The 14836-nt window shown below is 46.5% G+C and overlaps 1 protein-coding gene across 2 annotated transcripts in view; it reads right to left on the minus strand.

Annotated features, from left to right (window-relative positions):
* LOC142665240 (uncharacterized) overlaps positions 1 to 190 on the minus strand; it is a 39072-nt gene extending 38882 nt beyond the window's left edge. Inside the window, exon 1 of one of the 2 annotated variants that reach the window (XM_075844869.1) lies at positions 14 to 186. In XM_075844869.1, coding sequence (XP_075700984.1) covers positions 14 to 44 — 31 coding nt within the window. In that variant the 5' untranslated portion in view covers positions 45 to 186. Of the gene's footprint in view, positions 1 to 13 lie in introns of both variants that reach the window. The other variant, XM_075844870.1, reaches the window with a different exon arrangement.
* Between the last annotated feature and the right edge of the window lie 14646 nt (positions 191 to 14836).

Raw genomic sequence — 14836 nt, forward strand, 5'->3', positions numbered from 1 at the left:
CCGAGGCTCTTACCTTGTGTGATAATGTAACCGGTGAGATCCATCTTACGTCCGATCCTCCGCGACGTTCAGGGTCTATGATCAGACTGACACTAGAAATCATCTCCGCGGCCCCCCCTCCAATCATCTCGGCGGTCCCTCCAATCATCTCGGCGGTCCCTCCAATCATCTCGGCGGTCCCTCCAATCATCTAGGCGGCCCCGCCCATCATCTCGGCCCCTTCCACCATCACCGTCTGTTATACGCTGTTATAAATACAAATGAAACCGCCCCAGTGTAGGGAATATAAAAGACGCAGACTATGTAGAACATGCGGCAATTCACACTGTGGAGTTGTAATAAATGCAGCACATTAGTCAGGCGGAGAGTAGAAGCAGCCACGATAAAAGTATTTAGCGGAGTAGCGACAATGTGTGCGATGTCCTATAATAACCCTGGCGGCACATATTCTCTGTACCTTTCTGCTGAGACTCTTCTCTACTGCATATATCCCCAAACTGCTGCTCCCAGACTCCTCCACAGGACGAAATTAAAGAGAAAGTGCACCTTTCTGTATCATGGGAGCATACACCCCTCATCAGACAGTATCACACATACTAGGATTAGATACACCTGCTCAGCAGACAGTATCACACATACTAGGATTAGATACACCTGCTCAGCAGACAGTATCACACATACTAGGATTAGATACACCTGCTCAGCAGACAGTATCAACATACTAGGATTAGATACACCTGCTCAGCAGACAGTATCACACATACTAGGATTAGATACACCTGCTCAGCAGACAGTATCAACATACTAGGATTAGATACACCTGCTCAGCAGACAGTATCACACATACTAGGATTAGATACACCTGCTCAGCAGACAGTATCACACATACTAGGATTAGATACACCTGCTCAGCAGACACTATCACACATACTAGGATTAGATACACCTGCTCAGCAGACAGTATCACACATACTAGGATTAGATACACCTGCTCAGCAGACAGTAACACACATACTAGGATTAGATACACCTGCTCAGCAGACAGTATCACACATACTAGGATTAGATACACCTGCTCAGCAGACAGTATCACACATACTAGGATTAGATACACCTGCTCAGCAGACAGTAACACACATACTAGGATTAGATACACCTGCTCAGCAGACAGTATCACACATACTAGGATTAGATACACCTGCTCAGCAGACAGTATCACACATACTAGGATTAGATACACCTGCTCAGCAGACAGTATCACACATACTAGGATTAGATACACCTGCTCAGCAGACAGTATCACACATACTAGGATTAGATACACCTGCTCAGCAGACAGTATCACACATACTAGGATTAGATACACCTGCTCAGCAGACAGTATCACACATACTAGGATTAGATACACCCCTCATCAGACAGTATCACACATACTAGGATTAGATACACCTGCTCAGCAGACAGTATCACACATACTAGGATTAGATACACCTGCTCAGCAGACAGTATCACACATACTAGGATTAGATACACCTGCTCAGCAGACAGTAACACACATACTAGGATTAGATACACCTGCTCAGCAGACAGTATCACACATACTAGGATTAGATACACCTGCTCAGCAGACAGTATCACACATACTAGGATTAGATACACCTGCTCAGCAGACAGTAACACACATACTAGGATTAGATACACCTGCTCAGCAGACAGTATCACACATACTAGGATTAGATACACCTGCTCAGCAGACAGTATCACACATACTAGGATTAGATACACCTGCTCAGCAGACAGTATCACACATACTAGGATTAGATACACCTGCTCAGCAGACAGTAACACACATACTAGGATTAGATACACCTGCTCAGCAGACAGTATCACACATACTAGGATTAGATACACCTGCTCAGCAGACAGTATCACACATACTAGGATTAGATACACCTGCTCAGCAGACAGTAATCACACATACTAGGATTAGATACACCTGCTCAGCAGACAGTATCACACATACTAGGATTAGATACACCTGCTCAGCAGACAGTATAACACTTCTAGGATTAGATACACCTGCTCAGCAGACAGTATCACACATACTAGGATTAGATACACCCGCTCAGCAGACAGTATCACACATACTAGGATTAGATACACCTGCTCAGCAGACAGTATCACACATACTAGGATTAGATACACCTGCTCAGCCAGCAGACAGTATCACACATTCTAGGATTAAATACACCTGCTCAGCAGACAGTATCACACATACTAGGATTAGATACACCCCTCAGCAGACTATCACACATACTAGGATTAGATACACCTGCTCAGCAGACAGTATCACACATCCTAGGATTAGATACACCTGCTCAGCAGACAGGATCACACATACTAGGATTAGATACACCTGCTCAGCAGACAGTATCACACATACTAGGATTAGATACACCTGCTCACCAGACCGTATCACACATACTAGGATTAGATACACCTGCTCATCCAGCAGACAGTATCACACATACTAGGATTAGATACACCTGCTCAGCAGACAGTATCACACATACTAGGATTAGATACACCTGCTCAGCCAGCAGACAGTATCACACATTCTAGGATTAGATACACCTGCTCAGCAGACAGTATCACACATACTAGGATTAGATACACCTGCTCAGCAGACAGTATCACACCTACTAGGATTAGATACACCCGCTCAGCAGACAGTATCACACATACTAGGATTAGATACACCTGCTCAGCAGACAGTATCACACATACTAGGATTAGATACACCTGCTCAGCAGACAGTATCACACATACTAGGATTAGATACACCTGCTCAGCAGACAGTATCACACATACTAGGATTAGATACACCTGCTCAGCAGACAGTATCACACATACTAGGATTAATACACCTGCTCAGCAGACAGTATCACACATACTAGGATTAGATACACCTGCTCAGCCAGCAGACAGTATCACACATACTAGGATTAGATACACCTGCTCAGCCAGCAGACAGTATCACACATACTAGGATTAGATACACCTGCTCAGCAGACAGTATCACACATACTAGGATTAGATACACCTGCTCAGTAGACAGTATCACACATACTAGGATTAGATACACCTGCTCAGCAGACAGTATCACACATACTAGGATTAGATACACCTGCTCAGCAGACAGTATCACACATACTAGGATTAGATACACCTGCTCAGCAGACAGTATCACACATACTAGGATTAGATACACCCCTCAGCAGACTATCACACATACTAGGATTAGATACACCTGCTCAGCAGACAGTATCACACATCCTAGGATTAGATACACCTGCTCAGCAGACAGTATCACACATACTAGGATTAGATACACCTGCTCAGCAGACAGTATCACACATACTAGGATTAGATACACCTGCTCAGCAGACAGTATCACACATACTAGGATTAGATACACCTGCTCAGCAGACAGTATCTCACATACTAGGATTAATACACCTGCTCACCAGACCGTATCACACATACTAGGATTAGATACACCTGCTCAGCCAGCAGACAGTATCACACATTCTAGGATTAGATACACCTGCTCAGCAGACCGTATCACACATACTAGGATTAGATACACCTGCTCAGCCAGCAGACAGTATCACACATTCTAGGATTAGATACACCTGCTCAGCAGACAGTATCACACATACTAGGATTAGATACACCCGCTCAGCAGACAGTATCACACCTACTAGGATTAGATACACCCGCTCAGCAGACAGTATCACACATACTAGGATTAGATACACCTGCTCAGCAGACAGTATCACACATACTAGGATTAGATACACCTGCTCAGCAGACAGTATCACACATACTAGGATTAGATACACCTGCTCAGCAGACAGTATCACACATACTAGGATTAGATACACCTGCTCAGCCAGCAGACAGTATCACACATACTAGGATTAGATACACCTGCTCAGCCAGCAGACAGTATCACACATTCTAGGATTAGATACACCTGCTCAGCAGACAGTATCACACATACTAGGATTAGATACACCCGCTCAGCAGACAGTATCACACCTACTAGGATTAGATACACCCGCTCAGCAGACAGTATCACACATACTAGGATTAGATACACCTGCTCAGCAGACAGTATCACACATACTAGGATTAGATACACCTGCTCAGCAGACAGTATCACACATACTAGGATTAGATACACCTGCTCAGCAGACAGTATCACACATACTAGGATTAATACACCTGCTCAGCAGACAGTATCACACATACTAGGATTAGATACACCTGCTCAGCCAGCAGACAGTATCACACATACTAGGATTAGATACACCTGCTCAGCCAGCAGACAGTATCACACATTCTAGGATTAGATACACCTGCTCAGCAGACAGTATCACACATACTAGGATTAGATACACCTGCTCAGCCAGCAGACAGTATCACACATACTAGGATTAGATACACCTGCTCAGCCAGCAGACAGTATCACACATTCTAGGATTAGATACACCTGCTCAGCAGACAGTATCACACATACTAGGATTAGATACACCCGCTCAGCAGACAGTATCACACCTACTAGGATTAGATACACCCGCTCAGCAGACAGTATCACACATACTAGGATTAGATACACCTGCTCAGCAGACAGTATCACACATACTAGGATTAGATACACCTGCTCAGCAGACAGTATCACACATACTAGGATTAGATACACCTGCTCAGCAGACAGTATCACACATACTAGGATTAATACACCTGCTCAGCAGACAGTATCACACATACTAGGATTAGATACACCTGCTCAGCCAGCAGACAGTATCACACATACTAGGATTAGATACACCTGCTCAGCCAGCAGACAGTATCACACATTCTAGGATTAGATACACCTGCTCAGCAGACAGTATCACACATACTAGGATTAGATACACCTGCTCAGCCAGACAGTATCACACATTCTAGGATTAGATACACCTGCTCAGCCAGCAGACAGTATCACACATTCTAGGATTAGATACACCTGCTCAGCAGACAGTATCACACATACTAGGATTAGATACACCCGCTCAGCAGACAGTATCACACCTACTAGGATTAGATACACCCGCTCAGCAGACAGTATCACACATACTAGGATTAGCTACACCTGCTCAGCAGACCGTATCACACATACTAGGATTAGATACACCCGCTCAGTAGACAGTATCACACATACTAGGATTAGATACACCCGCTCAGCACACATATCGGCCCTTTCAAAACAGCTGATCAGTGGGGGGGGTGCTGGGAGTTGGACCCCCACCGATCAGATATTTATGACCTGTCCTGAGGATCCTGCGCGAAAAACGGCCAAGTATAGGACATGTCGTGAGTTTTACGCAGCGGACATACGCTGCGTGAAAATCACGGACTGTCTGAACAGCCCCATAGACTAACATAGGTCCGTGCGTCCGTTCGTGTGAATAAGGCCTAAGGCTGTGTTCACACAGCGTTTTTTGCAGGAGGAAAATTCTGCCTCAAAATTCCATTTGGGCTTTTGAGGCAGATTTTGACCTTCCTACACGCCGTTTGCCGAGATTTTCGCCGCGTTTTTTACTCGCGCCCATTGAGTGCTACGGACAAAAAACTCTGCGAAATACGCTTTCTCTGCCTCCCATAGATGTCAATGGGAGGTCAGAGGCGTAACCGCGCGAAGATAGGGCGTGTCCCTTCTTTCTCCCGCGAGGCGGTCTTACCGTTCGCGGGAGAAAACCGCCTCCGCCTCCCATCGAAATCAATGGTAGGCATTTTCGGCCGGTTTTTGACGAGCTTTGCGGAGCGGTTTCCACGCCAAAAAACTCGTCAAAATACTCTGTGTGAACAGGGCCTTACTAATCTAAATAATTGTATATATATTTTATAAACTGGGGTTTAACCCCTTAATGACCAGGCCTTTTTGCCTGTTGATGACCACGGATTATTTTTTGTTTTCTCACGGTCGCATTCTTAAAGTCGTAACTTTTTTTTATTCCGTCGCCATGTTTTTGGTGGGACGAGTTGTATTTTTCAATTGCACCATTTTTGGATGCATATAATGCAGCGATTAACTTTTATTAACTTTATTTTAGGAGAGAATTGAAAATAAGCAGCTATTCCAGCATTGATTTTCACGTTATAAATTTACGCCGTTCACTTTGTGTTAAATGTCGTTCTTTCCTACTTATCAAATACTTAATATTGACCGCGTTTCCTTCAATATTCTTTTTTTTTTTTTCAATAACTTTTTATTGAGGTTTTACAGAGAGGCAATATTGTAATTACAGTTTGTGTAAGAGCGACAGTATACACAATATACAATTCATTGTTCGAATTCACAATTAGAAGACTCGTGTGTCTATAATAGACAAAACAAACCATAAAAACGGAACAATACTGTAGTATGAACGTTACGGTGTATGGTCTTTGTAGGCCGGGTTCACACTGAGTTTTTTGCAGGAGGAAAATCTGCTTCAAAATTCCGTTTGGAATTTTGAAGCAGATTTTCCTCTGCCTGCACGCCGATTTTCGCAGCGTATTTCGCCCACGGCCATTGAGCGCGGCGGGCATAAAACGCAGCGAAATACGCTTTCTCTGCCTCCCATGTCAATGGGAGGTCAGAGGCGTCACCGCGTGAAGATAGGGCGTGTCCCTTCTTTTTCCCGCGGGCTGGTTTTACTACCACCATCATCTAAGTGCAACCCTCTCATCACTGTGCCAGCCCTAGAAGTGTGGGAGGTGTAGTGGAGGCGGACCCTGCCACCGTGAACAGACCATGATAGAGGACTACCACTCCCTACGTCCTGCATGCCAGCTGTCCCTCTGGGTCAAACCGCACCCCCCCGGGTTGCTGCACTTGCAAATGTATACTCTTGTAGGTGTGACTGTCTGTATATGGGACCATAGGTTGACAGACTAGCGTAGACTGCAACTTTTCCCGAAAATGTTCTTGGGTAAGTCCGATGTGTGTCTCGTTCATCAAATGACTTGATACTCATCACACTTCTTGCCTAGCGATGGCACTTGCAGACGGCTCTGTGCAGTACTTTCTATCGCTGTTCCCCATTATAGTATACCCTATAGTGCCCAAAAAATACAATCATACACTGCTCAAATAACCGTACCACAGACAGTTGCCTAAAGAACAGTGTCCAATAAGTTAAGATTTTACACAAATATAATTAGTACATGAGGTTAAACATCATTAAGATAAGCCGGGGCAATAAAACGGAGGGGTAAGGATTTAGGAGATAAGGGATCTGTGGTCAGTCTGATGATAAAATTCATTTAATTTTTTGTCTGACAACCACTATGGTGGGCAGTATCTCTCTTGTTATCTGGTTGTTTACAGGCAGATGATGCCACATGAACCCCCTGTAGATGATACCACACACACCCCCTGTATATGATGCCACACGCCCACCCTGTAGAGGATGCCACACACAGCCCCCAGGTAGACAGTGCCACATACTACCCCTGTAGATAGAGCCATTGTGGCTCCCACTATGAGCGGAATCCCCGGCCAGGCGTCGGCAATAAGTTGGCTGGTGATTCCGCTGCAGGAGGTGCCCCTGACATCACTGCCCTTATGTGAACAGTGAAGTTATGGGCAACTCCTGGAGCGCTGGATTCCCCAGCCAAAGCGCTGCTGACGACCTGGCCAGAAATTCTGCTCATAGAGAGAGCCCTGGCTTCACTGTCCATATAAGGGCAGTGACATCAGGGGCACCTCCTGCAGTGGAATCACTGGCCAGATCATTGCTGACGCGTGGCCGGGGATTTCGCTGCAGGAGGAGTGAATGGCAGAACAGGAAGCGGATAGTTTCCTGCTTTGCCAGAGTATTCAATTGTATTTGCGTCCTGAGGACGCAGATACAATTGAATGTAGCAGTTGCCGGGACAAGTCCCGGGACAGTAATTTTACAGGACTGCCTCTGTAAATTTGGGACAGTCCCGGCAAATTCGGGACGGTTGGCAAGTATGTGTATTATACAGTTCCGAATCTGTGCTGCTGTGAATAAAATAATACACCCCTCAGGCTCAGCTGCTGCATTCAGACCAAAAGACAGAGGTCTTTCATTGTAATCAATGGTGGACAGGAATCTCCAATTTACTCTTCACGAATGAGGTTTTGCAGCAGCTGAGGTGTATATTATAAGGAAGTGTACCACTACTGTACATTATAAGAATATTTGGAGTTTCGTGACCATTCTAATCATTTACAGTAGTGGGGCATTATATCATATATAATATACATGAATGGAAATTTCCCAAATTGATGTATTCTGGTGTCCTCCTATATAGCCTCTGGTGTTACTTGAATTTCCTGGGCCCCAATCCAAAATATGTGACCGGGCCCCACAACTACCATGTGTCATCTATAATACAGTTGTCTTCTTATGTGGTCGAATAGCTTATGGACCCCTCAGGCACCAGGTGTGCAGGGTCAGACTGGTCCACCAGGGAGCCAGAGCATTCTCCAGTGAGCCCAGGCTCCGACCCAATGATGGGCCTTAAAGCCAATCCCTTGTCACGAGGGTCTATTTCTTGCGGAATGATTCACAAATAACCTATTAGACCTTATTGATGATACATCCTGTGTGTACAATGATAGCAACAAGGACTATTGTGTAATTAAAAATGGAAAAATGGATATGTACATGTTCTATAGAGGTGGAGGGTGGGCCATCTTCTCTGGTGGGCCCAAGGAACCCCAGTGCGATGCTGCAGGTGTGACCACTACCTCTGCACCCCTTATAGCTACGGCCCTGCCTATACCCCACCTGCAGCCAATAGGGTAATCCGTTTTAAGCTTAGTGCAGATAGGAGAAAGCGACAGTCCTGATTCCCTATAGATGGGGACAGGTGCCATCATGATGGCACAAACCACAATTCCAAAATATCATATTAACTATAATACAATAAATGCACACAAGACAGAAGGTGAAAAGGTGAGTAAAATTTTAAACAGGGAGGGAGGGTGGGGCGCTGGTCCTCAGGAAAAGCTGCTACTGGCCCCGGACCCACAGAAACAGGCCTTTTTTAAATCCAAATTTTCCCGCCTCTGAGGCCTGGTGGCCAATCAGGAAACAATTCCAGGTGCTGGGCAGAATATAAGAAAATTCCAGAAGCAGATCTTTCCCGCCTCAGAGAGTAACTGACAGTGGCGTAACTACCGCGGTAGCAGCAGTAGCGGCTGCTACGGGGCCCGGGGCTTGAGGGGGCCCGGTGGCGCCGCTAGCAGCCGTTATGGCTACTACAGCGGTAGCGTCGCTACTGTGGGGCCCGCGACGCCGAGCCTTACACAGGCCATCTCATGCCTGTAGGTGTCGCTAGCACCGGAGGGGGCCCCAGTGCTAGCGGCAGCCAAATACATGAATGGCCGGGCATGTTCCGTGCCTGACCATCCAGTGCCTTACAATGACACTGATTGGCTAGCGGCGCGATGACATCATCGCGCCGCTTCCATGCTTGGAAGGTGCTGATTGGCGGGGCAAGTCATTCTGCCCCGCCAATCAGCGTCATTGGAGGACGCTCGTTCAACTCCTGCAGACATGCTCAGAAGAGAGCATGTCTGCATCGCCAGTGAACAGCGTGGGAACCGGAGAATGTGAGTATGTCAAGTTTTTGTTTTTTTTCCCCTCATAAAAATGTGAATGGCATTATCTATGGGGGGGGGGGGGTCATCTTTATGTGGGCTATTATATATAGGGGGTCTATATGTGGGGCAGTAGCTACAGGGGGGGGTCTATATGTGGGGGTGTGGGCCATTATATACAGGGGGCTCTATATGTGGGCCATTATATACAGGGGGGTCTATATGTGGGGGTGTGGGCCACTATATACAGGGGGCTCTATATGTGGGCCATTATATACAGGGGGCTCTATATGTGGGCCACTATATACAGGGGGGGTCCATATGTGGGCCACTATATACAGGGGGGTCTATATGTGGGCCACTATATACAGGGGGGTCTATATGTGGGCCACTATATACAGGGGGGTCTATATGTGGGACACTATATACAGGGGTGGGTTACCTGTGGGGCACTAGCAACAGGGTGGCTATATGTAGTGCACAGTCTACAGGGGTGGGCTATATGTGGGACACTATATACAGGGGGAGCTATATGTGAGACACTATATACAGAGGTGGGCTATACGTGGAGCACTAACTATAGGGGAAGCTATATGTAGGGCAGCACGGTGGCTCAGTGGTTAGCACTATTGCCTTGCAGCTCTGGAGTCCATATGTGGGCACTATCTACAGGGGCTTCTATGTAGGTCACTATCTACAGGGGACATGTTGTGTGTTTGTGACAGTTATATTTAGATGTGTTGAGAATTTTAACTTCGTTTTATAGGTGCAGAAATGTTTTAAAAGTGAGAAGCTGAAGACATCTAAACGGAAAACTGCAGAAATGGGTCATGGCCGGGAGAAATCCATCATAGATGTCTGAACCGGAGGGAGAAGAAAAGAACTAGAATCTGAGACGTCACCGGTGAGTCACTTAATGTAAATGTTTATTCTGCCTCTAATCAGTAATGTAGTCACTGTATGATCTGCAGCGAGATGATGGTGATAGGATTTTTTTTGTGAAACCGCATCTCCCAGCATATCCTTACCATTGTTCCGGCCATGCTGGGAGCTGTAGTTTTACGCCGTACAAACTTATACGCAGTGGCGTAACTACCGCTATAGCAGCCGTAGCGACTTCTACAGGGCCTGCAGCATGAGGGGGCCCGTGCCACCCGCCGGCACGGCCCCCTCCCATGGCCGCAGGCTCCGCTAGCAGCCGCTATGGCTGCTACAGCGTGACGCCACTGAAGGGGTTGTTCCTACATAAGACATGTATCCCCTATCCACAGGATAGGGGATACATGTGTGATCGCTGGCAGCGATGAGGAGAACGGGGGACCGAAAGTCCCCCCTAAGTTCTCCATGACAAACCTCGGACTTCCGGGGTCTGTGTCGGCAGCTCCGTAGAAATGAATGGAGCGCCGGTCGCGCTTGTGCGCATGCGTGACCAGCGCTCCTTTCATTTTTATTGAACTGCGCAGACGCCGGAAGTCCGAGGTTAGTCATGGAGAACTTCGGGGGACTTTCGGTCCCCCGTTCTCCTTATCGCTGCCAGTGATCACACATGTATCCCCTATCCTGTGGATAGGGGATGCATGTCTTTTGTAGGACAAACTATAGGACGTTTTTTTTTGGGGGGGGGGCTATATAGCGTTATCTACAGGGGGGGCTGTATGGCGTTATCTACAGGGGGGCTGTATGGCGTTATCTACAGGGGGGCTGTATGGCGTTATCTACAGAGGGAGTCTGTATGGCGTTATCTACAGGGGGCTGTGTATGGTGCTATCTATAGGGGGGCGCTGTGTGGTGGAATCTATAGGGAGGCACTATCTACAAGGGGGGGGGGGTTGTGTGATACCCAGCAGAGGGGGGGCCCCAGTCAAAAGTTTGCTATGGGGCCCAGTCTTTCCTAGTTACGCCCCTGGTAACTGACCAATACCAAGATGAATTCAGGTGCTGGGCAGAATAGCAGAAACATCTGGAATCCAAGGTAAGTACCACTGCAGCAGAAAAAGGAGGGGGAGGAGAACATACCAAAAAACATATCCAGAAATAACATAGAAAAATTAGACAAAAAGTTTACTTTTTTTCCTGTGTCCGTGCCATCATGTGTCCCCCAAGCAATACTGCTCTGGGGGGCCCCAGTTCCCCAGTGTGAGGAAAGGCAGCAATGTTGAGTCACACGGTCCCGTCCAGCCTTACTGACCGACTACAAGGGATGCGGGAGGATGGAAACCAACGTCACACATTCCCCTGCCCACATCACTGGGACGGACTGCTTCATATTTGGCAGATAACAATGATCAGAGTACATCATCCATTAATCCCTCTTCTCCTCAGCTTCCAGACAGACAGCTCTTCAGAAACAACACTAATTTAGCCCCAGGTATATAGGCCTGACTAGAAATTTACTCCCAGGCTTTTACACCGACTAGGCCACACCATGTGCTTTGGCTCAAATATTTTTCTCAGCATGAGGAAAATGGTCGCCGACCTCTTAGCGGACCTATCTAGGGCGCTGCTCCCCGCACCAAAATTACTGCCACTATGAACACCACTTAAATTGTGCACTGGGCTCTGCCCTCATTGTGCATTACTGTAGTTGCACCCAGAACGGATGGTGCCTGAAACTGCATGTAAAGAGGAGACATGCCTGAAAACCGAGCCCTATATGAACACTGCCGGGCCACCGCCCGAACACTATTTTCCCTCAACAGAAGAAATATCGCCAACCGCAGGTAGCCTTAACCGGTGAGTTTTTTGGACATGTGTTTTGTATAGTTAAAACGTGCAAAAACCGCATAGAAAAACTGGTAATTTATGGTAAAACCGTGCGCATCAAACTGCCGCCGGCTACCCAGAATGCAAGCGAGGCGGAGGTCGGTTTCACACAAGCTAAATATATATATTTGCTAGCCTAGTACATGTTTACTAACTTTTGTAAATGAGATACCGGAGTCTTTGACAATCACAGACACGGGCAGGACGGTTTCCGCTGCCTTGGCTAACTGCGCTTCCGTCTGAACGTGCGCTGGGACGCCCAGTCTGATGAGGCCGCAGCCCGTAGCCGCTGCGCCTGGGATTGCAGTTCCGGGCCCATTCACGTGTGCCTGGTAAACACTAAAGAGGCCGCAGAATTCGTCGCCGCTGTCCCTTCAGGCGGGAGTCAGACCCCCAACCGATCTTCTATTGATGACCTATCCTAAGGCGTCATGCACATGACCGCCGTATACTATAAATTACGGATAGAATATTACAATTGCGGATAGAATAGAACACAAGCTTTCCTATGGGCCAACGCACATGATCGTGGTTTCCACGGTCCGGGCTCCATAAAATGAATGCACATCTTCTGTGTGCACGGTCTGATTATGGACAGCCCGCGGATGACACTCCACGGCCCATCCGCACCATAATCACAGACCGTACGCACAGTATTCGCCATGTGCAGGTGACCCAACAGGTCCTAATATACAACGTGTGCATGTGACGTAAGGGTGACACGCAGGGTTTGTACCCGTAATAAGCCATAAGGGGGACCACGTGCCCTCCCCCCAGTACAAGGAGGAGTGGGGTAGAGTGAGTTGTACAGGGAAGGGTAAGTAAACTGGCACTGGTCACATGGCTGGCGTAACAGATTGTACAAATTCGCAAGACATACAAGCCCTTCTATCACCTACATTTTATGGGTATTCAGAGCCCATCAGCTGTCCCCTTAGGCCAACTTTACGTACAGCGTTTTGACGGGTTTTTGTTGGTGTTTTTCCACATTTTTTTTTTAATGCAAAAATAGTGCGGTGAAATATGGAGGCGGCGTACAAACACAGCGTTTTTGGGGTCACTGGCATTTTTTTTCTCCATTAAAACACAGCACAGCATTTAAATAGACTATTAGAATGTGGACATCATATTTATTATTAATATTAATTTCTCCATATTATGTATAGGAAGAAAGCTTTTCTCGTGTTTTATACAGTTACTTTATTTACAGTAGATCACATATCAAGTATCTGAAGAATATAACATGTATAAACACACACAATAAATAGGGACTATAATGCATCTCATCTATCTACAGTATTTTTCAGAACTATTAGATGCAGTTTTTGTAATTAAAACTGTGCTGTAAACTTCGGGTGCATCCAATAGTCTGAATGCAGGCGGCTGCCCGTGTATAAAGAAGCAGGAGGCTGAGCTGGTGATTCAAAGGTCCTTGCAGTGCAGTATAACAGCAGCATGTCCTGTGCGGTGGGTAAAGAATGGGAATAGAGTCCATGTGACTGACGGCTGTTGACACAACGGCCGTCACACGGACCCATGCATTTCAAAGGGGCCGTTCACACGACAGTTGTTTCAACGGGGCATGTGAACACTCCGGTGAAAAATAGGACGTCTGAAATCTGCCAATGCAGAGCAAACCTATAAGAGGGAATAAGCTTTAGACCATAGATATAATTAATAAGAACAGGGTGGGGGGCAGCCAACCAGCCCACCCGTGCGCCTGCTCATATGGCATTTGCCAGAACTGCCAGTTTTGGCCCTGCAGCATAGTAAGTCTGTACAGATGTAGCCATCTTTATCTTGACTTAACGCATTAAATAGAGTGTCAAGAAACGTTAAATTATTTTTTTTCAATGACTATCAGCAAGTTATCAGAGTCAAGATAAACATGGCTACATCTGTACTCACCTGCAAGGACTTTAGTCAACTATGAAGCAGCCGCAAGAGCAGATTCATCACCATTAACCCCTGCCTCTCCACCCCTCTGCTGTGTTCAGGGAAGGGTGAGGGCACTATCGCTGCCAATATCTTGTATCTGTTACTGGCATTGTATTGAGGCACGGTGGCAAAATGCTAGACGCTAAGATATAAAGGTGTAAATAAGCAAGGTTTTGAGTTCGATCGTCAGCTATCCATGGGGTTCGCACCATTTGGAAGGTGATCCTGTGTGTCCAAAAAAAAATGAGACTCTTTTCAACTATTGATCTTCTCTGATACATAGAGATCAGTAGTACGCCTTTTATCGGCAACGCATATTCTAGTGGCCATAAGTATGTATTTCAGGAGTTTATAGAATGCATGTAAAAAGTCAGGTGGTTTGTCGCCAGTCGCAGACATAGGGAGTTATGCATTAAATATCTGATTCAGGAGACGTCTTACAGATTGCCCAAAAGCGTTTAACCTTTG

This window comes from Rhinoderma darwinii, chromosome 12, assembly GCF_050947455.1.
Source record: "Rhinoderma darwinii isolate aRhiDar2 chromosome 12, aRhiDar2.hap1, whole genome shotgun sequence".
Classification (NCBI taxonomy): domain Eukaryota; kingdom Metazoa; phylum Chordata; class Amphibia; order Anura; family Rhinodermatidae; genus Rhinoderma; species Rhinoderma darwinii.